A 22,852-nucleotide genomic window follows, 5' to 3' on the forward strand; every position below is an offset into this window, starting at 1 on the left:
ATCCATAAACTGGTATTCTATTACCGAAAACATATTAATTAACAACGAATTCTTACTACACATTAACTTTTGACAAAGTTGGTTCGCCAAGAAAAGGACTGGTTTGTACTCAGTTTATTAAAACATCGCAAAATATTTCCAATATACGTCTACAACTGCTATATCTAGGAATCCTTTGTTCTTTGTTTCCCCTTATGCAAGCTATTTTCAGGTGCATATCTATTGGGTACTTGTTTTATTAGCCTAGTCAATTGATTATGAAGTTCTAAACTAAGCCAATATTAGGTAGAATGAATATTATTTCAAAGCAAGTCTAATTAATTTTTCCGGTATCATAGCGCAGGACGAAGCACTATACAAAGAGATATGTATTTCAATACCAGGAATATATTAATTGATATTTCGCAGTAAATCTATGTGCGCAGGCTCTAAGGGTGTATCTTTGCTACGGAAGCGGGCGGTCATAATATTATGCAGGTGAATGCATTCTCCCTTGATGATACAGATTTAGGGCAGAATAAAAATAACTGCCTAATTTCATGAAATCTCAAGGTAAATGAGAATAAGGAACGAGAAAAGAAGTCAGCGATTATTGGTAATCTAGCAATAAAAAATGTTTTCTCAACGAGATTAAAAAGTCGACCACAGATAATCGCATGAGTCAGCCGCTTAGCCGGTCTCCGCGCGAAATATTTACAAACAAAGGCGACGCTCATTTGGTATAGAGGAAGCGTTGACCAGTGGGTTTTGTTTTCCATGTCCCGCTTCCGCTTGTCACTGGGTTAACCTAAAGTGGTCAAGGGGATGAGTTGAAGGGATGAGGGGTTGCGCGCGGCGCCGTACCCCGCTCGATGCTGCGCAGCTTTTGCACTATCGATTGCGTTATTCCCTTCGTAGCCTCCTCGAAGTAGGACGTATCGGGAGTTCTGTGGTTTAAGTGAGATAATATCTGAATTAAAATGGCGAAGAAGATTGGTCCAGAGGAGAACTACTGGTCGCCCTTCCAGCAGGACATAATGAAGATGGTGCAGCGCCATCCCATCACCTACATAAGGGATATCATGATGACCCCGACGCAGTACAAAGCTGCTGTGACCACTGCCTGGGACAGGATCTCCCGCGATATACACATGCCGCGTAAGTCGTATTGTTTGTATACATACCCCTTTTCCTACATCGTGCATCGGGGCCGAGTGCCACTACGTAGGTACTTTGTCATTCATTGTACTCCTTTATGTTTATTTGTTATGATTACGACGTGCGAAAGGATTTATTGACTGCGATTGTTGTTATTTTTTTTTTGTATTAAACTTTCGCTCGTTTAAGCTGAGCCTCTACAGATGGGTAGTTTCGAATCTATTATGTTTAATGAGCTGGCGATCAGGTGATCACGTATATGTTAGGACAGAAAGAAATTCTTAGGACATCTAGAACATTTAGGTAGCATTTTAGCTAAGCGTGATGTTACATGCGTTCTTTATCAAAATCGATTAAAAGCATATATTATATACAAATGTTAAATACACTTTGTTTATCTTTCCAGAAAAACTGTGCAAGCAAGAGTGGACCAGCATTAAATTCAGATATGCAAAGCTGAATAATATGATCCGTTATGGGAAAGTTACTGAGGAAATCATCCAAATGCACCCAAAAACTAGCAAGTATCTGGATGGGTCCCTCGACTTTATGGATGCGTATATCTACGAGATAACAGACGAGGAAATACCAACTTGCATCCATAAGCGATTCAACAAGATGTTTGGGGTTACCAACAAACAGGTGGTAACTAAGGAGATGGTACAGGCTTTGCTAAAAAAAAGGACGCAAGAGGAAGAACCTAATGATGAGATGGGCAAAATTCATGTTCAGAATCTAATGAACATTGTAGAGAATGCTGTAGAGCGTTCACTTAGGGAGATGACTTCAGCTGACGAGCAGCCGGAGCATCGAACCGCCGGTTAATTTCATTCATTTTTTCATCTAACTAGTAATATACACGTATGTTACTACTTAGATGAAATTGCCTGCTTAAGGCAATGTTATTGCTATTACTCACGTAATCTTATTGTCTTAACTTTTCATGTATGTCATCATATCAATACTAAATATTCGTAAAACTTTTATGATGTCTTTGGGAAAGACAGGACTGGAAAACGACCGCGAGGATAATGCTCAAGAGGGAGCCAGTAACTGGCAGTAGAGTGGACGGCGAGGTGCAGACTGGAAGAAGAGGATGGTGCAGCGGTGTTCCCACCGAAAAAAACGATCAAGAAAAAAAAATGAATGAAGAGATGTAGACTGATAAAGGAAGCCAAATTTGGACTTTTTTAATGTTAGACGTAGTAACTATTTGAAGTCATACAATATACGGTCAATGTATCAGTACCAATGATATTGTAGATCTTTGAAATTAATTAAATGTACTCTTTCTCTTATGAATAAAACTGGTGTTTTATTTACCTACTTCCCTGAAATCTAAAGCTAGCGATGCATAATACATATATATGTCTTGGCGAAAGAACCATTTATTTCGTATACACCTTATGAAAACCCTCCCAAATTCAACCTCACCTCTCAACATGCTGAGTTCAAAAATCCACCTAAATATTTTACACATGTTCTTCTTAGCCACGAATAATCCGAATAAAAGCCTGCGAATGCGAACTTATAAGCATATTATTGTAAATTATATGTACAAAAAAGTAAAAACAATTAAATTGGCACATTATGAAAACTCTGCTTTCAGGCTTTTGTTTAGGGCGGACACAACAAAACAAATAAATAGGTACCAGAAAAACTTGTCCGTAAGTCACCAAAAAAAGGGAATGAAGAAAAAACCGGTCTTCCAGGTGTTAGCAAGATGAACTCTGCTAATCTCACCGTCTCGTCTTTATCTGGTGACCGCAGAATATCAGAGACGGACAGAGAATGAATTCGAACTATCATCTCGGCTTGTTCGAAGATCAAAAAAATCTAAAGCCTTCAGGGACGCTTCAATAGAGAAAGCCTCTTAAAAAGAAGCAACCCATCGGAGACGATAAAGTCTAAGAACCACGATACAAAATTCCGTCATATGAGCACTGGGCAGTTGGCTACGCAGCACTGATTGGCTACTGCAACAAGGTGGCATATAGGAATTGCATTGTCCAATATTTAATTCATCTTGCATAACCAGAAAGCTGGGCTGCAGGAGGATTGTGTGGAACCTCGAACTATAAGGGTTGGAGAGGAAAAGCGGCTGGGCTTTATAATAAATAGTTGAAGGTTCATGTTCGATTGGTAAAATTAAGCAGATTCGGGCAGGTTCACCTGATGGCATCTGTACCATATTATGACTATAGTAACATGGTTAAATGCAACTCAACAAACAAAAGATGTAGTAGAGTCTCCGTGTTTATCAGATGACATGAAAATTTTTATTGGAACCACAGAGTAGTATTCAAAAATAGATAAAATATCTTCTTCTTTGGTCCCATTCAGATAGCAAAACTGGACAAGGAAATCCTAAAATAATTTGTTTCAGAAAAAAAAAACTGGACATACTAGTAAGTATATGAAGGGCAAAGGGACACGAAAACCTGTTTTGGTAAAGGGCAGGGGGCTAGCAGACATATGCACTTAGGTACATACTTACTTTACCTATATGATTGCTGATTAAACGATCTTGTTTCTTGATGGGAAATCATCAAATGACCCCTCCCGCTGTTGGTGCCGAGTGTGGTAGGTAGTGTCAGACTCTTACTGACTAAAATCTATCATGTTCCTTCTGAAGACCTTTGTGTACCAGGGCCGAGGTAACTCTTTCGAACAACCCCGCAGCCCAGTCAGGCTTTGGCCCTGCTTAGTTGATCCATAATGATTTTTAGGAAAATAAAAAATGCTTGGTAAATCTATTGAATTATTGAACATTTTTCTGTCATTCTCCAGGCTTTCACGGTAAAGGCAATAAACTGATCATGACGGAAAAGCTATTGAAGAATATTGGGGTACTTAATCCTAGTAACTGATCATAGTTTACCTTCTTCCGTAACTCTGTCTTGTCGAATCTAGATTACACAGATAGGTTTCTACGCGTGGCTCCTTTCGCTCGGAGACGCCACCTAACAGCGAAAGACTGAATTTCAAGGTACATTGAACACAGGAGTCATGGCTATTCATGCCTCATAGCAGACCATTATAAGTAAGGCAGTTAAAGGTTCTACTATTGACTAAGAGATGGCGCTAGGTGTAGGTAGCACAAATTAGTGAGATAACAAACTTTAGTCCAAATAATAATTTTGTGAGTCTTTTTCCTGTTCTATTTGTAATTAAACAAAGTCGTTTAAATACTGGTAGATCAAGGTTACGGCCTTTCATTGAATATGAGCATAAAAAATCGAATTTCGAGGAAGAGTTGTGCACCTTTTGCAACCAGAATTTTAATGTGTTAGAAGATCACTTCCATGATATGTGACAAAACATACCGGCTCGCTACATGTCTACACTTTGGTGCTCCCACTGGAGCTCCGCGTCGCTGGCGATCCGTGGACTTCCTTAGGCAGCATGGTCTTGGTACCGAAACCAGGCCTTTGGGTGAAACGTGAGGATGGTCAATGATGAATGGTGAACGACGCGAAGGGACCAATGGGATGTAAGTTTATAACACCATGGAAGATGTAGTTCGCACCATGCATCGATACCCCAAGGGTGTATATCCCACTTTATCAGTAGTACCACAAGCCGTTCTTTTACATCTGCTGCAAATAATTTTTATTACTTTTTTGTGTATTCTAGATAGAAATAGCACTTTTGAATTAAGACGTCCAAAGACATAGGTCATAAAATCTCAACAATAGGTTGCAGGTATGTTACAATAATCACAATGTTTTGGAATCATAAGCAGTGATTTTACAATCTGAGAATTTATTGTAAGTATTAGGTAAGTACAGTCCACAAGTATGAGTAACATTATTGTTCTGTCCACTTAGCCTAGGCATGTTAGGTGTTGAAAAACAACGTAGGCTGTTGTGTGGGAGGTACCACATCTACATACAAAGAGTAACACCACTGAAACACAATAAGGACTAGGTATATTACGTTTTTAATTCAAACTTCCTTATGACTCAGACTTGAAAAGATTCTGAGAACTGTATTACCTCAATGGTACGACGTTAGGTAAGACGTAAACAGAGGAACGAAAATATGTAAAATCAAACATTCTTATTTATGTACGTACTATGCTAAATGTTTCTAATATAGGAGCCTGTGCCTTAGTAAATTCCGGAATGGTGAACATCTATGTCATGACGAGTTACTTCAAGTTTTCGGAAAGGTGGTCCTATCTGCAATTTGAAACTCTTTTGAAGTCGATAGGGTTAGTCAGAAGCCAAAAAGTCAGACCACCAGACTAACCAGAGGGTATCGCTAGACTGAAAGTCAACCCCAACAAGTCCAAAGCAAGGAGAAAAAGAAGGAATAGCTAGGTTGAATATGTTTTTATGAGCCATGCAAAAGGGAACACAGCGATGAATTGGGATCCCCCTATTCCTTATTCTACAAATCAATAGCCTTTATCAATAAACCGACCTTTGACATAGTAAACCACTTTTATCAATTTGAAAATGTCGTACATAGCAAATTATATTCGTCTGATATAAACTTGCTATTCCCGTGGTTTCATGTCCTCAAGAAGGAATAAGATCAACAAAACCATTTCTGTTCTTCAGCTTCAATTTATTTCAGTTAAGAATTTAATCACCATCGGCTTAGCAGTTTAGTAGTTGAAGCTTTAACTGACTTGTGATTACATAATGCTAATAGGTAGGAAAGATTATATTTTTGGCTACGAAACTGGTTGAACTTGTTTTTGGGGACCATACCAGTTTGACATGATTTAGACTTGCATTTGACGTGTGGCTTCTACTTATTTGTATGTATGTATGTTTCTTGTATAGGTATTGTGATTGTGATACGAAATCATTTCTACTGGCTCGATGACATCATCGACGTCCGTCATAGAATAAGACAAAGTTTTATACCTATAAGTATTTTAGGTATTATTTAAAAATCAGACTGTACTTTGATTAACATCAATTGAAGGTAATTTTGGTGTCCTGAATTAACTAATTCGAGCCTCCAGCTTTCTTTGCAAAAAGCCTTTTGAAAGAACTAAAGAAAAGAAAAGAAAAGAAAGAGATAACAATAATAGTTGGAAGGTACTTAAATCTTTTTCTTAACTAGAATAGGTACCTACATTATTATAGATTAAAATCGACTTCTAATAAAAGGCTCAAGTTTATTATCTACCCTATTCTAATAATGTAAATAATTGGGAGCAAGTAGAACTCAACAAGAATAACAAGACCACAATTACATATAACGTAATATTTTTCTCATAAATAACATAAATAAGTAAATAAGGTAATAAAGAAAATATGTAGGCAGCTTGTTTATCTTTTTCCGAGCAAAAGAGGTTAACATCACAAACAGATAAGGTTCGGCGAATTGATGTGGTCTGTGGTCTTTATAATCTATGACCTGAGCGCACCTTCTGAGCGCTGTGGTGCTTGAGTCTCATTCACCACATACTCGCAGTGGTGATCGGTCATTTAGCATAGTTAATTTACAACCATGAACGTGCTCATCGTTTTAGCCGGTTTCCTGGCTATTGGGGCTGCTGTCGGCCCAGCCACCAGCAAAGTGGTCTGCTACTACAACAGCAAAAGCTATGTCAGGGAATGTAAGTATTAAAACTTTTTGCTTTGCGATTTTTTTTTGCGAATTCTTATTTTGTTTGTTCGCCGGTTTCGCAACTCTTCCGAGATTTTTATTTATGTTAATTTTGTTCTTTTTTTTTGCGTGTGTGTGGTCAAGAGATGTTTTTTTGTTGTATTATTTTATGCTTTCGCTTCTTAATTATATTATATTTTTTTATTTAGATAGGTAGGTAATCACAGGTAGTAAAAAGTTTTTACGTATTTTTTTGGACGTCACTATACTTTTATTTTACTTTATTTAGGCCTGCCTAATAAGTCATGGTTTACCTACTTTCTCAATTATTTATTTATCTTCATATTTTTGGAACGATCCTCAAAACAGTATTTTTTTTTGGTTCCGTGTTAAGCTACCCTCCTTTTAGCCTCGTGGTCGAAAAAAAATAAAACCGTTTCTTTTTTCAACGCAATTAAAAAATTAAATCAACAAAATTCCAAGAACTGCATTCTAGTGAAAGGTAATCTCCAATCAGTAGATATTGTAGCAGTTAACCTGGCATAGTTAGTGAGTGTTACATAAAACACGATAAGAACAAAAACATCGTTAGTTGATTGCGGCTTGATTTTCACTCATTTATCAAAATGTTTTATGTCTAAAAGTCAAAAGTAGTTTATGAGACATCAAATCTGCTGATTCCATAACTGATCCATGCGTTTTTCGATTAGAGATGGGGGCTGCGGATAGATCTGCAGTTAGCCAATCAAATGAAACAAAGAAAAAACAAATGGCGGTCTAGAGTTCTAATTTTGAATTATTGTGGATAGGAAAACAAATAAAGAAACTAGCACAAAGCCTTAAGCATGTGTAATCCTATAGGTTATCATCTGTCTACGGCGGATACAATTAACTATTTAGAGCCCATTAAAATTTTGCCGAGGACTTGAATAGAGCACATTGTGTGGGTATTAGGAAAACATAATAATGCTATGATAGATTAAGTATGGAGTTTCATGCCGGTTCTTCTCCATAAGACTCACTTTTTGGAAACGTGCAACTATATAGCTTGAGGTTTCCTAAGCACCTGTAGGTAAATAGGTCTACATATATGAAATAAAAAAAACCTTTGACTTTGATAGCCCGTGACAATTTTAGAGGAGGTTTTAATGCTTAAGTTAACTCTAGACTATTGAAAACATTATGTGAAAATTTATATTATTTTTATTTTTTTGTGTGTGGCGCACACGCATATTGTTGTTGATTATTTACGCAGAGTTTTGATAAGCCGTTTTATTTGTATGACATAACACTATTTTGTGTATAATAATATGTTTTTAATAATACATTAAGTTTTGACATTGCCTTGTGGAATAATATGACGTCATTTTCCACTGAGCTGATACAAGTGAGGTCTTGATCGAGGTCCTGACCTTCTTCTGTCTGGTTTGGACGAAACATTTTGTTGTTATGAAGTTTTTCATATGTATTTACTAAAATAAATAATAGTAGCTTCATATTAGGTTTGGACATTCCCATGGTCGCACAAACATCATATCAGACGAATGGAACGAACTTAGGAAAAATGGGCCAGAGTAATTACGTGGTTTAAACTACTTATTGTAAAAAAATGCATAATATTTAAATTATGACATTTTTCTTGATACAGGAATCGAACTTACTAATCCTTATAAAAATATACCAGTAGTAGGTACTTAGTAACCACATTATCCTTATTGGTAAACAATTTTGTAAATAACATACATACGTAACAAGAATTCCTGAACAGATCATAAAAGAAAGCCAAATAAGAAAAACCTCCTAAGAATTAGTTATTTATTTATGTGGGAAAAACAATATTGATAATACAGACAAGTAGCTGTTATCGACCTTTAACCTTTAGATAAGGATTACAAGTGTCTTATGTATACCTAGTACATATAATTAGACTACTGATATAACTAGCGTCATAATAATATAGAATGTGTATTCTTACTTAACTAGGTACCTAGGCAAAAACAGTGTTTGGTGTTTAGTCTATGCTCATGTAATGAAGAGAAAACATTTTTAGTTTTTTTTTTTGTTAGTAGTCTCTCAAGCTACTGAAGTGATTTGAAAAATTCTTTCACTGTTGGAAAGCTACACTCTTCCCGAGTAGTTAGGGTTTATTTTATCCCTGTACTGACAGTAGGAACTACTGGAACAGTACAATTTTTTTGTTCGAACGATTTTGGTGAAGTTCCAGAGAATATTGATCACTAGCCGTTCCCTGTACGATGATTTTGGTGAACAACAGTAGGAACTAAGACATCGAGATCGTTCGAACAAAAAAATTGTAGGTACTGTTCGGCGAGATTCGACTGCCAGCATTGTGTTTGCGCACAAAGGTTGCAATTTTGCAGATATTCTAGAAATGTTTACTAGAAATTATGTCACTGTCTAGAGAGAGTAGACCAGTGCCGCACACCTGTGGAATCTCTCCTTTAGGCAAAACTTACTAACTTAGCAATTTTACTAGATCTTCATTTATAGGTTTTAGGTTTTATCGTTTGTTTTTCTACAGTTATTTATATTCATAGTCAAGATGGAAAGTTCATCCTAAACAACAAATAGACACATCTGTCTTAAGAAATGGCATTTTGTAAATACTGGCTGTTCCACGCGGTAACCGGTAAAAATAGCCAATAACACATTTTAAGCGCAGATAGTTTAAGTTGCTTCCTGACAGTGAAAGAAATATTCAAATCGGTTTAGTAGTTTTGGAGAAAAAATCAAATTTTTCCTCTTTATATATTAGTTTAAAGACAAACACATTATAAACTTAGATAAATACAGGTATTGTCAAGTTACACTGACAAGGATCATGTTTTACAATGCAATAGTGACTCATAAATATAGATTGAAGTCTTCGTTTCCATCATTGTATTCAGAGCATTTCATCCACTGTTGGCATTCAATGATGTAGGCACAAGCTGCGTTTATATGGAAACTAGTATAAATAACTATAAAAAAATGTAAGTGACTAATGTAATTACTTCCTCAGTTTTCAAATTACATGTCTTTTGTAAAAAATCGAATTTAAGTAGTTTGGAAGCTAAGCGGCCACCTCTTTTTAAATGAGCTCATACCAAAACTTACCTTATGAAACTCTTTCTTTCGCGTTACCCTCAGTAGTGGATCCCGAGCATAATATAGACTTTGTTTAAAAATAAATAAGTATTACTCATAAATAAGAGACAATATTGCATAACGATAACGTAATATAGTAATTTCACCCTTTGACATTTAAAAGTATACCACGAAAAACCGGTAGCAAAATATGACAATAATATTTTAGCGTGTACAAATTGGCACAAGTAACATCTCATGTTTGCGCAAGCGATGCATCATACAAAATTACGACAAGATTTCAAACAATTGTTGTAATGTAATAACACAACTGTTTATATATTTGTTTTTGCTCCAAATATAGTGTATCTACAAGTCTTGTCATTTAATTATACCTACGTAGATAGGTATAGGTATTATTCGTTGCAAATTAATTTGAGAGGTTGCTAGAATTGTTTGTTTTAAATGAACTTGAACTGAATTTCAACCTTCATTGCGGAGCAGTTACAGATTACCTATTCTAATTGCGGATTAGAGACGTAAGCAGCCAATTATGCTGTGTCATCTGTAGGTACGAAATACCATTGTACAAATAAGATTTTTTGATACAGTTCATTTAAACAGGTTTCTTTATTTACGCGTGAAATAAGAATCTTCTATTCAGAATGTGTAGAAAATCGGTTAGTAAAGCCGAAAGAACCTATAATTGGTTCAATTTCGGACAAAAACTCCTATGCAAAATAAGGATCGCGTCCCAATAGCATTCAGTAAAAAAGGGTTGGACCATTACATGTATTAAAAACCCAGTTTAATACCGAGCCGTAGCCGTAACTATTTAGTTTTATAGAAATACGGGAAAAGTAAAATACGAATAAAAGCGAGGCCATTGCAATAAATATTGGTTTGAAAGTGATAGGGGGTAATGTCGTATATTTTCGCTAGTTATCGGAGGGACTGTTTTGGCAATGGCGACACCCGCATGCAACATTTATTTTACTCTGACAATATTGTCGTGATGGCCTAGTGGCTTGTTAAGGCCGTTGATTGGAAGTGCTTTCTAAGTATCTTCAAAAACGCTGAAGAAAAAAATGAACCTGAAATCGACAATTCGCCTTGAGCAAGCGAAGTGTTAACCGCTCTTTTCGTCTCTGAAAATATGTTTAAAGGCAGGCCTGTGCCCTGCAGGGGGACAGAAAAATGATGATTATGTCATGTACATATATCAGTATGGCAGGAATCAACAGCACCAATGTTTTTGTAAAGCTTGCGTTTGTTACACAAATGATGTAGGATCCTGAATAATAAAGAACATGTGGGAGTGCCCGTCACAGAGTCCTTACCCACATCTGAATATTTTATTGTTTCGAGCATTCCATTACAAACGGAGAGATTGTTTAAAATTAGATTCTGCCGGTTAATCAGGGGAGCATTTGACATGACGCCTCTCTCTAATTCTATTTAAATAGTCCAATAAATGACGGAAGTACCTACCGTTCTACTTTGTATTGTACTCTGTCTTAAATTTTGTACAAAACTGTTTATTTACTTATTAATATTATTCTCCTGTGCATCATTTCAATCTCAAAGTCTGTAGCTACTCTTCATATTTTTCTTAAAAATATTATATGAGTTATAAAAAATAATTGCCTGGTTGCGCAAAACGCCTTGCAGATGCGATTACATCTGGGTCATGTAATCATGTTCTTCAATTAGTCATACGTAATTAACTATGTAGGTATTACTAATTTCATTTTCTAGAAATGTTTAGACTTGATATGGAATTTTCTGTTCACAATTTACTGAGCTGTTGTCAAATTTTCGGGACAGATTGTTTGGGCATTGTTTCCTTTATGTAATTAAGCTTTGTATGGTGACCTAGGAATAACTTGAATCTTTGTAGGTTTGCAGCTATGTACCACGGATGAAGGCCGAATAAACAAGGCTTTTTCTTTGAAAATTGTTTTTATGTATCCATCTAACCTTGATTTTGTTAGGTATAAATCAACCGAATCAGTTGGTAATTTATATTCGATTACGCAACCAAAGATTTATTGAGGACTAAAATGTAATAATAGGTATGCTTAAGTGTTGGTACCGCCCGCAGAATACATAATTAAAATGTTTTTGACCCGAAATTGGAAGACCTTGTAAATACACGAGCATCTTGGCACTTGGAAACAAACATTTGTTTTCGAAATGATAAACCGCGTAACCCGAGCATTCTGTAAAACTTTTGATAAGCTTACATAGCCTGACCTAAGTATCATGAGTGACAACACGAGGGCATGTGATAACCGTGACCACAAACATTGTTATTCTAGAAATACTCGGAATCGAATAGACAAATACTGTGGTACAGTTCGTGAGATAATTGACAATCGCGACCACAAAACTGACAAATATACCTGACGAGTTATTGCACGCCAGTTTCCTTATTTTTTTATTCTTCTGAACGGTCGTCACCTTGTAGCTTGTAACGTGCCTTGCAAACAGAAATATACTAGGCATTTGTAATTACGTTACGAAGTAACGTGACTATCATAGTTTTTATAATCAGAATTTTCTAACGACAGTTTCAGCTACATTTTACCTTTCTAGACTTCCATTCGAGCTACAAGAAAACAGTCTCAAATTACCATACGAAAGGGTAAAGTACCTAGTTCTTATTGTCAGACTGAATTGTTACATTCAAATCAAGGAAGCGCACATTATCCTCTACCTATTTTCTGAAGAACTGCTTAGGTTATTTAATTTGCCAGAAAACTTATTCATAATGAGCTATCTTCAGAATGATGTAATATTCGCGATTTTTTTTCTTTGTAAACTTCACAATAAAGGCTAGATGGTATCTTTGTTTGTTGAGGTCGTAGAGTCGATGTCCTCAAGTTTAGTTAAACATGAATTAGTGATTACCTTATTTGTCTGGTCACGAGGTGATGTAGCACAAACAATATTGACTTATCCTCTATATGCATAACACTATCTATCGAATTCGTGTCTTGAGTTAACCGCCGCAAATGAGTGGTCGGATATACGAATGTGAATTGGCTATATGATTTTGACATTGTCTTTTGTACTACAATTTTCAAACACGATTATTCGAAGAGTTCCTTAACCTTACATGCGAAACTAACTTGTCTGTCTGATGCGCTTTCATCATGACAAAACTTCTGAATTAATTTTAACGTTTAGTACATCCTAGATAGTCTAAAGCCTGAGAAAGGACATAGGCTAGCTTTTATCCGGTTGCGGAAAGCAGTTAAGACCTAAGGACACGGATGGAACCACGGGAAACAGCTAGCCATGAATATTGCGATGCGCTTAACTGCATGTCTAGAATTTTAATATCGTTGTGGAATTTCTCAGTAGATGCTCTGTGTTCGGTTTTATACCTTGTGGATAACAATATGGATTAAAAATCATTGGAATACTTGATAGGAATATTAGAATATTCTTTACACAGCTTCACGGTCAGCTCAGTTTTAAATAAACATGACATAATAGTTAATCTAGAGCGGCTTACTTCAGCCTTACTTTATTTATATTATTAGTAACAGGAAAACCCTGTAAGATGTAGGCAGGTAACTAAGTGAGCGTTGCTCATACTAAGCAAACGAGATGGTACTTAATGCAGTTTGTTTTCTTGCAAGGCAAACATGAGTCAATGAGGAAAGTGGCGATTTTTCAGACAGCAACAGATGTTTGTTACTTATAAGCTTTGGATAATATTGGATATCCATCCAATACCAACAACAGATAGGTAGCAGTTGTTTAAGATAAAAGTGATCTTATATTTATAAGTTCAATAACAAATCTCTGATTTTCCGGTCAAGCTTTGAAATTTTGCAATATTTGCTAATTTCTTAACTTCCATTCATGATTCTACGTTTTAGTAGACTTAAGTGTTGTATCCGTTTGAAGCATTTATCCCTCAGTTAGCGTTGATGATGTCATTTCGGTAGCTACAATATGTGGCAGACGTTAAGTGGTTAATGTAAGGGAAACAATGGATCTGAGTGTTCTCACTCCATACAATAGGTATGGTCATCTAAGGTCTGATACACACGTGCGTAAGTCGCATGCTTATCAAGAGCTGATGTCATTTTGCGTTGCATACTTACTTAGTTCTTGTAACTTAGTCATATGGTCTGTGCGTGACTTTGTATTGTTTTTAAATTTTCTGTCGTGTTTATTGTTGTCCGGTGATAAGTCTTAATTAGTGAATGCACTATCTTAGGACGTCTACAGATATTATTAATTGGTTAATAATTCGTTTCGTTGGATTTATAGTTTCGATAGATCAAAGATCAACCAGATGTTTCTAGACGCGACCCTGACGATTTATAAGACCTCTCGTAATAACAGATAATAGTCTTGAACATAATGTATTAATCTCCTTGTTTACGGTTAAAGTCCATATGTTGTAAGTTTCGAGTAACAGTTGCGAAATCTTTATATGTTTGTCTCCTGTATCGACGCCAATAGGTCAGCTTACCCGAATCTGTCATTGCCAATCGAACATTAACCTTCCACTATTGTGTTAAGATTGAGAATACATTGCAAAAAATTGGCAGATTTTGGTAAGTTGATGTGCTGTAGTCTGTTCACAGCCTTTAATAAGACTCGTTGGACGAGTCAATTTCAAAAGACTACACCCACGGCATGATTCATTTACTGAGTAAAAAATGCAAATTATTATGCTTTTTTTTGCTGCCAGAGATTATGTTGACCTTTGTAAAATGTCATTAAAGGCTCCGCTAAGTCAAAACTGAACTGAATTTCCTGACATGTATTTATTTATGGGTCATTCGTCATCATAAAAGTATATAATTTAAGTTTCACTAACTGGACACGGATCAATATCTTAACGTGTCGAGTTGACGACATGATAAATGTTAAAATTTTGAGTTTCACCAAGTGGACACATTCGTGGTGAGTTAAGTGTGTCGAGATGACGAACGACCCGTCTTTATACACTACTTTATATGCTTTAAAATTATGATTTAGCTTGATGTCATTTTACAAAGGCGCTAACATGTAGTAGTTTGGTCTCTGATAAAATGCTTGATAGATTACTATTTGTAGCAAAACAAAGAAACGGGGTCATACAACCTCACTTCTTGTGTTACATCATAAACATGTTAATTCAGTCGAAGGATGCATTTATCCAGCTCAAGCGCGCATGCTGCCTTTGGACCTGGACCCTGCACTCTCGTTCTGCACCCACCTCGTCTATGGCTACGCTGGCATTCAACCCGACACCTACAAAATGGTGTCTCTCAATGAGAACCTGGATGTCGACCGTTCTCACGCGAACTACCGTGCCATCACCAACTTCAAGACTAAGTACCCCGGTCTGAAAGTCCTCCTGTCCGTCGGAGGAGATGCCGATACTGAGTCACCTGAGAAGTACAACCTTCTGGTAAGTGGCAATGAAAAAACTACTCTAATTAAATGGCCTTGGGTTTAGAATTGGTCGTTGTAATTGGGCTGGATATTCACTAATGGTTTTACAATTGCTATTTTTTAACGACTTTTATGGAGTTTTTATTGTATAATGTTTACTATATAGTTATACAACGCCAGTGACTCTAGGCTACACTTGATTTCCGAAGAATTCGTTAACGTAATTATCCAAATTGGAATTACCAATAACATGTTCGCTTCGCCAAACCTATTCTAGTAGGCACTTCATTATTTCGAACAAAGGATACTACATAATTTCAGTGAATTCAGAACCCGATCAAGTATCAATAATCCACATTAGTGATTCGCTGAACATATAAACTGCAGGATTAGTCAAAGGACAGATAATACTCTGATTAGTATTATATTAGTATTTGTGGTTAAGTTTAAACTAATTGAGTGTATTTGATGTCAAATGTACAAACGTGATTGAATTTAGCTGAACGTTCTAGTACCTACTTGGTTAGTTTATGCAAATTACAGCCAATTATTGGAATAAATTGTATTGGGAATATGTAAGATTTATTATTGAGTATTAGTGTCATAATTACGAATGGAATTCGTGAATTAGTCGATACCGCTATATCTCACGAAGTACCTATAGGAATGTGTGTTCCGAACTTGGTACAATCGATAACGTTCATTTTCTTCGTCCGTGTCAAATATCGTCTCATTAACGTTAACAGCTGAAAATAAAATGCTGCCAGTACCTTCCACCTTGTATATTGTTTTTTCCTGTCCCACATTTCCCGTAGGAATCGTAAATTCTTACGGGATGTGAAGTAATTTTAACCAATTTCCACAAAAAGGCGGAAATTCTCAATTCAGATGTTTTAACTTTAACAGTTATTTAGATATTTTTAATTCTAATTTATCAAATTCCTTTAGATCATGCCGTCTCTCATTTCCCATAAAGTATTTTTAAGAAGAGGTTCCGACACGAGCTCATGTTCTATAGTGCTCGATAACATATTGTGTACTCTCTAGCAGTCAATATATAGGACCTTACGATGTGATAAAATGAACTTTATTGCCCTAAAAATATGGCTCAAATAATCTACAAACTATAGGTGATTCCTAAAAATACCTAAGAGGAGGTTTGTTAATCAGTACTTTTGTCTATAGCTGGAGTCTCCTCAAGCCCGTACCGCCTTCGTGAACTCTGGAGTGTTATTGGCTGAACAGCACGGCTTCGATGGCATCGACCTGGCTTGGCAGTTCGCCAGGATCAAGCCCAAGAAGATCCGCTCCACTTGGGGTAAGCCTTGCTCATACTTGTTCTAGTTTATGCATACATTCTACCTGTGTCAGTATTTCTATCGTTATTACATATCGTCGTTATTACCTTCAATAGAGTGTTGAGCTGACTGTATCCTTACTATCTGCCAGACATTTTTTTTAAACAAATAAGTGTTTTTAACAAATAAGAAATGAAGGTAATTTAGGCATCTGTATCAATTGCTTTTGCAAATACAGTAAACAGTTTGCGTAAGTGCATGACTCAATGTCTGGCTGTAACCAAAATACTACTGCTACTACTGAAACTAGCAAGTCAAGTTAATCTTCCAAAAAGTACTTGTCTATATAATTGTATGTATGAGATCAATATGTACAAAACGATTGAACGAAACTTCTTCATTATTTTGACCCAACATCCTCTTAACGCTAAGGGCCATTTTATCTAACTTCTTTCTAACACCCAGGTTCCATCTGGCACGGCATCAAGAAGACCTTCGGCACCACTCCTGTCGATGACAAGGAGTCTGAGCACCGTGAAGGATTCACCGCCCTCGTCCGTGAGATGAAACAGGCTTTGAGCGTCAAGCCCAATATGCAACTGGCCATCAGTGTTCTACCTAATGTCAACTCCTCCAGTAAGTATTTATTTTTTATTCTGTGTAACTTTGAGGATTGATAGGACTTTTGAAGTATATCCTGGACATCACTGGCTTCCGGTTAAATAAAGTATCGTGAAGGCATCTAAGCTGGTATAGAATCTATAAAAGTCAATCCAGCTCAATTTGTTCAGTCCTCAATACGAGAAGAGAGATCTCCTAAATTAATCATAGGGTTAAAAATACGAGTCCATCTGTGAAAGATGCTCACTTATCCTTTACCAGCATTGTCCAACTACAAAATAGCACGTAACGAAAAAAGTAAAAAAAAAAAATACACAAAAAATGGATCCGATAAAAGCGAGGCGAGAATTAAAAATTGCATGGCTTTCGATCCTCTATTAAAAGCTCTTCTATTTTTTTGCGTCACCTAGTCTCGTAATACAAAATATCAATTTCCTTGCCATTCAATTTTAATTCTCTCTTCGTTCCCAGCGTTTGGGGAAGCATCTTAATAAGCATTGTTTTAAATTAATAGTAGCACGCCTACCTAGTTGGAATTCGAGCTTTCTTCCTTCACTTTGAGTAATAAGCTCATTATGTTCTGCGCTAATGATTTTTCTTGACATTATTTTGTTACTATTACTTCTCAGGCACGGGTCCATTATAAGCTATAAATAAAGTTATTTATGTTTATAAGGATATCAATACGACCTCGTGTATGTGCGGCCTATTATCGTGATTATTCTGTTATGTGCACCCACGGCATTATCCTTATGTGAATCACAAGAGCTAACAATCACTTACGTACATTTTACAAGCACAGGCCATGATCCAATTTATTTAATTTGTTTGCTTCTACGTCAATTGAATTTTGCGAATACCTACTAATCTTTATAGTAGTTCAGTTATTTTATTCAGATACGCTAAGAATATGAGAGATATGTAAATAAACGTATGTTTTTAGTATCTTTTAGGTATATTAAGTACCAACTTTATGACTTATTGATTGGATTTTATGCCTTGAGAGCAAGTCACAAAATTGAATTTTGATTCCAAGTAATTTTCAAAATTACAAATTACTTTTTAGTAGCCTCCTGAGTATCAATTTCTTTGCCAAACTTATATTTTTTATCTTTCCAGTCTACTACGATGTTCCCGCTATTATCAACCTTGTGGATATGGTGAACCTCGGCGCGTACGACTTCCAGACTCCTGAACGCAACCCCAAGGAGGCTGACTACGCCACACCCCTGTACACCCCTCAGAACCGCAACCCTCTGCTCAACGCTGATGCTGTTGTCACTTACTGGTATGTTACCTTCAATTTCCTTGATTTTTTGCTTTTTTTAAGTGCAGATAAGAAGAGCTATTAAATTTCATAACAATTCTATCGCACTGGGGGACTTTCTACTAGGTTTTTAGGGTTCCATACCCATAGGGTAAAACGGGACCCTATTGTTCTGGAGTGAAACTGAGAGCACATACTTACATATATAGTCGCGACACAATCTAATTGATAAAAACTGTTGCGCTGATTTTAACGTCATGTTTGTACCGACAGTTGTCAATTGTTTGCATATCATAAGAATCGGGCGAAGTCGCCTGATTGTTATGCTCAGAAAATCTACTGGTGTGAAATGACTGTAACAGTTTAGTTAGTAGTCGCTGTAAGAGAAAATTAAAATAAACGAATAATAAAAATCTAATAAAACTGATCAACTTTGCAGTGCTACGTAAACTTGGATAATTAAAAAGCTATTGATTAACTAACACAACGTTTAAAAGGTGTAAAACTAAAAATTTTAAAGTAGCGTTCGACTTACAGTTCGTTATAAAGTTAACGTGTAACTATCGATCACTTTCATGTAATTAATTGGCTACAGCGAAGCCTTATGCCTAGTATGTTTTTTAAATGATATTACCTAATCAACTAACCTGGTCTTTCGTAACATATTTCTAAGAAGGTGTTGACTTTTACGGACTAAAACCTACGTTTGTTCCTTCTGGACTTCTGGAGCCCTATGTGCACCAGGCTTTCGGTAACTCTTTCGAATAGCCCCGTGGCACCAGCAGTGGGCAGAACCCAAAGAGATTCCGCAGAAGGAACTAGACTCCCCACCAAAATACATTAGTTCCAATACTTATTCTTCTTCTATTTTTCTTCAATAAACAGGCTCCAAGGAGGTGCCCCAGCTCAGAAGCTCGTCCTCGCTATCCCCACTGCTGCCCGCACATGGAAGCTGGACTCTGACAGCGAAATCGCTGGAGTTCCTCCCCTACACGCTGATGGTCCTGGAGAAGCTGGTAAGTGAAACACATATAAGGGACCTGATAAAGAAGAAAAAAGTTTGAATACACCGGCTTTTCCGTGTGGTGGTCATCATCTCATCTTTTCCCAACTACATATGTTGGGGTCGGCTATGCCCATAATTTTGTCATTTTAGCAGTCTTTTGTTTTGGAAAGACTACAGAAAAGAGTGAGTCACGAACGGCAATTAATATTGTTGTGTTGTCAACATAATTATGATACTGTAGACAGAAGTAGCCATTTCATGTGTTTGCTCTAAACAGTTGTGGCCTCGTGAATATTTAGCAAAATTATGAATAATTTATTATGGCTTAATTTGTGATGACCGTATTTTTGTTACTGCATTGTTTTGTTCTTTAGAAATGTCATATCTGTTTGGCACTGTACTGAGTCCTTGTTGTTACAAATTGGACTCAGTGACTAATAATACTTAGCAGTCTTGTACCTGCAGATGAACAGCTTTTGCTTTTCCAATTTTGGCAAAATATATCAAAATATTTCCACACGTGAAAATTCTGACACCGTCAAATAACTAACGTATTCTACTTTGCAGGTCCTTACACCAAAATCGAGGGTATCCTGAGCTACCCTGAAGTGTGCGGCAAGCTCATCAACCCCAACCACCAGAAGGGTATGCTCCCCCACCTTAGGAAGGTCACTGACCCCAGCAAGCGTTTCGGTAAGTGAACATACGTACTTACCTATTTGACCGTGTATATAACAAACATGGTGTATAATATAAAGGGCTTAGACCCAAAAATTGTTACCATAAAATTCACTTTCAAATGGTCTTTTAAGTCTTTCAAATAAGGAAAATGTCAACTAAATTTAATTGTGTTGTTTTGCGAAAAGATTTGGAAATCTATTCTTAGTTTTAATTGCTGTAAATAAAAAGCCTCTTTGCTAAGCCAATTTAAGATCCTTCATTGTTGGTGCTACATTATCATGTAATATACCTATGTGATAGGAGATATTTGCGATCGTAATTATCATTGACAAATTGGAAAAAGAACTCCGATAATTATGTTGCTCAATGTAGCACCCTCCAATAAGGGATTAGCAAGCTTTAGGCCCGTGTTACACGACACGACTCTGTAATCCGATGTCAAGTCTCGTGGCGACTACTCATTACTCTGGACACGCGACAAAATTCCGTTAAAAGTATCGCAGAAGTCGCCGCGAAACTTATACATCGGTAGCGTCGCGTCGTGTGCGACGGGGCTTAGAATTAGCTAGCTAATTTAACTTTTCAGAGAAGGGCTTAACCAAGGACCAAGACTTAACCCCTCATTTTGGTTGGTACTCATTTATAGTAGGCTTTTGGCTTCATATAACACACAATACTAAGCTAACAAGCGGTAACTATGCGAAGTAGATTGTCGTTAACATGCCTCTTGCAATGTTTCTTTGTAGGTACGTATGTCATTTGAGTTTTAACTTAGAATGGTTTGCATGAAGTGGTTTTATGTTGTGATTGTCCATGAAACTTCATGTAGGTAGTATAATCCAAAACTAAGTATAATTAAACTAACGAAATACATCATGACCAAGAGTAGTCATAATTAATGTTTAACATTGAATTTAATAAGTCTATACCTACTTACTATGCACTCTATCTAATCGAATGTCTATTTTCGTCGTCAACATACCTACATACCTTCAAAACTTATTCGTCAGTCAGAGGTCCCTGAAAAGTCGTCACTAGATATAATTAGCTAAATTATATAATTCACTTACAATGATAGCAAATTACGAAAAGGTCATGACTTGCCTGATATCAGTATCAAGTAGACTTTGTTCAAAGTCAAACGTAACAGTTCATTGCTCTCATCATTTTAATGCAACAATCAAATCATATCACCTACATTTAATAACAAAAAGACTTTTACAGAAGTTCGATAAGATAGAACCAGTTACAACCTTGTCAAACTCATCCTCAAAGTATCATAGTGTCCTAAGAGTCCCGCCAGACAAATCAATGTAATAGCAACTGTTTCACAGGAACCTACGCTTTCCGTCTTCCCGACGACAGCGGTGAGGGTGGTCTGTGGGTGACCTATGAGGACCCTGACACCGCCGGCCAGAGAGCCGCCTACGTCAAGTAAGTATTTTACAAGTATTTTTCGGGTTTACAAGGTTTGGTTTAGGTTTAACTGTCCTGGTAGGCTGCCCTATCGTCCTACTTGCATCGCAACTATGAATACCTGATACATTTACCAAGGAGTTTCTTGTTGGCTTTTCTTCAAAAGACCAACTTTTTGGAACCGTGTTTTGAGAGTCTATATAATATTTGACTTATATTTTGTGAATGTGCTTTACTTCAGTGAATTTTCATAAAAACAAGCAGATAAAACTTATGATAACGATGCCGATAAAAAGATGGTCGTGAAGTCTCACGCCTTACAGGCTCAGATTCAAACTGAAACGGCTTTGTAAAATATCTAAACATTAGCACACACATTATAGGGTTAACTATGGATTTCCGCCATTACTCCTCCTTCTCAAACTGATGTAATGAGTTCATAATAAATAATTGTACGTTTTTTTTCAGGGCCAAGAACCTTGGAGGAGTGTCCATCGTTGACCTGTCCATGGATGACTTCCGTGGTCTTTGCACTGGTGACAAATACCCCATCCTCAGGGCCGCTAAATACCGTCTTTAAATATAATCAAGACAAATTAATTATGTATTCTACAGTAAAGTTATAACTTCGATAGAAATGTTATGTTACAAAGCGCATACCGTGCCTTTTGCCGCCTCATAAACTTCAACTTTGTAATCAATCCTAATATCTTTGACTGCAATAAAAAAAGGCTGATAAAAATTGCTATGAAAAATAATTATAATATGTGTAATATCTACAGTTCAATATGAGTGTTGATTTATTAAAAGAACAATGTTTTTATGTGCTATTTTTGTGTTTCATTAAAAATCCTTTTCGTATGTCTAATTAAAGGTGACCATTTAACGCCTACAACAAACTTGCTTGCTACAATCCTCAATAGTTGTCCCTCTCTAGTGAAGTACCAATTATTTACTATTTAGCACCAAATAGTGCCGTACTAAAACTTGGTATTGCTCAAACTTCTAAAATCTGTTAGTCCAGTCATTCCGACGCAGACTTTATTAGCAACTAACAATTTGATAGTTCAGAAGTCAGTAATTGTACAAAGGTAAACTATAGTACAATAAATAGTTTCACTCGAGTCCAATTAACTGTTATAAGGGATCATTCTTTATCTATATTACTAACATTAATACCACTATGTCTAACAATGACAGACTTAGGAACGGGGCCAAAAAGTTTTCAATAAAAATTCTTTACGAAACGCGAATTCAGGAATGTAGTAATTAAATATCTACTTACACACAGGCACACATATATATAAGAAAACTTAAGGTAGCAACTTAATAAAAAAGAGAACATTAAATTAAAATATTAGC

General features: G+C 36.4%; 2 protein-coding genes across 5 annotated transcripts; both read left to right on the forward strand.

Annotated features, from left to right (window-relative positions):
• Positions 1-862: 862 nt before the first annotated feature.
• LOC110380654 (uncharacterized) lies at positions 863-2,444 on the forward strand. The gene is made up of 3 exons (XM_021340706.3): positions 863-1,137; positions 1,544-1,957; positions 2,145-2,444. The coding sequence occupies exons 1-3, from the start codon at positions 960-962 to the stop codon at positions 2,198-2,200; spliced, it is 648 nt and encodes a 215-aa protein (XP_021196381.2). The 5' UTR covers positions 863-959; the 3' UTR covers positions 2,201-2,444.
• A 4,084-nt stretch (positions 2,445-6,528) lies between these two features.
• Positions 6,529-22,320, forward strand: LOC110380650 (chitinase-like protein EN03). 4 transcript variants are annotated; one of them, XM_021340696.3, is made up of 10 exons: positions 6,529-6,718; positions 14,946-15,217; positions 16,387-16,519; positions 16,965-17,135; positions 18,240-18,408; positions 19,273-19,403; positions 19,961-20,086; positions 20,661-20,702; positions 21,409-21,508; positions 21,959-22,320. In XM_021340696.3, the coding sequence occupies exons 1-10, from the start codon at positions 6,610-6,612 to the stop codon at positions 22,068-22,070; spliced, it is 1,365 nt and encodes a 454-aa protein (XP_021196371.3). In that variant the 5' UTR covers positions 6,529-6,609; the 3' UTR covers positions 22,071-22,320. The 4 variants fall into 4 exon arrangements, with proteins under 4 accessions (XP_021196371.3, XP_021196372.3, XP_021196373.3 ...); XM_021340697.3 differs by having other exon boundaries at positions 6,531-6,718; positions 14,967-15,217; XM_021340698.3 differs by lacking the exon at positions 20,661-20,702 and having other exon boundaries at positions 6,531-6,718.
• The last annotated feature ends 532 nt before the right edge of the window (positions 22,321-22,852 follow it).

This window comes from Helicoverpa armigera, chromosome 1 (assembly GCF_030705265.1).
Source record: "Helicoverpa armigera isolate CAAS_96S chromosome 1, ASM3070526v1, whole genome shotgun sequence".
Classification (NCBI taxonomy): domain Eukaryota; kingdom Metazoa; phylum Arthropoda; class Insecta; order Lepidoptera; family Noctuidae; genus Helicoverpa; species Helicoverpa armigera.

Excerpts from the sequence above, each read along its gene's own strand:
- LOC110380654 (XM_021340706.3), top strand. The coding sequence starts at position 960 with ATGGCGAAGAAGATTGGTCCAGAGGAGAACTACTGGTCGCCCTTCCAG. Across the intron at positions 1,138-1,543 it reads CCGCGATATACACATGCCGC|AAAAACTGTGCAAGCAAGAG; the intron begins GTAAGTCGTATT and ends TTATCTTTCCAG. Across the intron at positions 1,958-2,144 it reads GCCGGAGCATCGAACCGCCG|GACTGGAAAACGACCGCGAG; the intron begins GTTAATTTCATT and ends TGGGAAAGACAG.
- LOC110380650 (XM_021340696.3), top strand. The coding sequence starts at position 6,610 with ATGAACGTGCTCATCGTTTTAGCCGGTTTCCTGGCTATTGGGGCTGCT. Across the intron at positions 16,520-16,964 it reads GAAGATCCGCTCCACTTGGG|GTTCCATCTGGCACGGCATC; the intron begins GTAAGCCTTGCT and ends TCTAACACCCAG. Across the intron at positions 21,509-21,958 it reads CAGAGAGCCGCCTACGTCAA|GGCCAAGAACCTTGGAGGAG; the intron begins GTAAGTATTTTA and ends GTTTTTTTTCAG.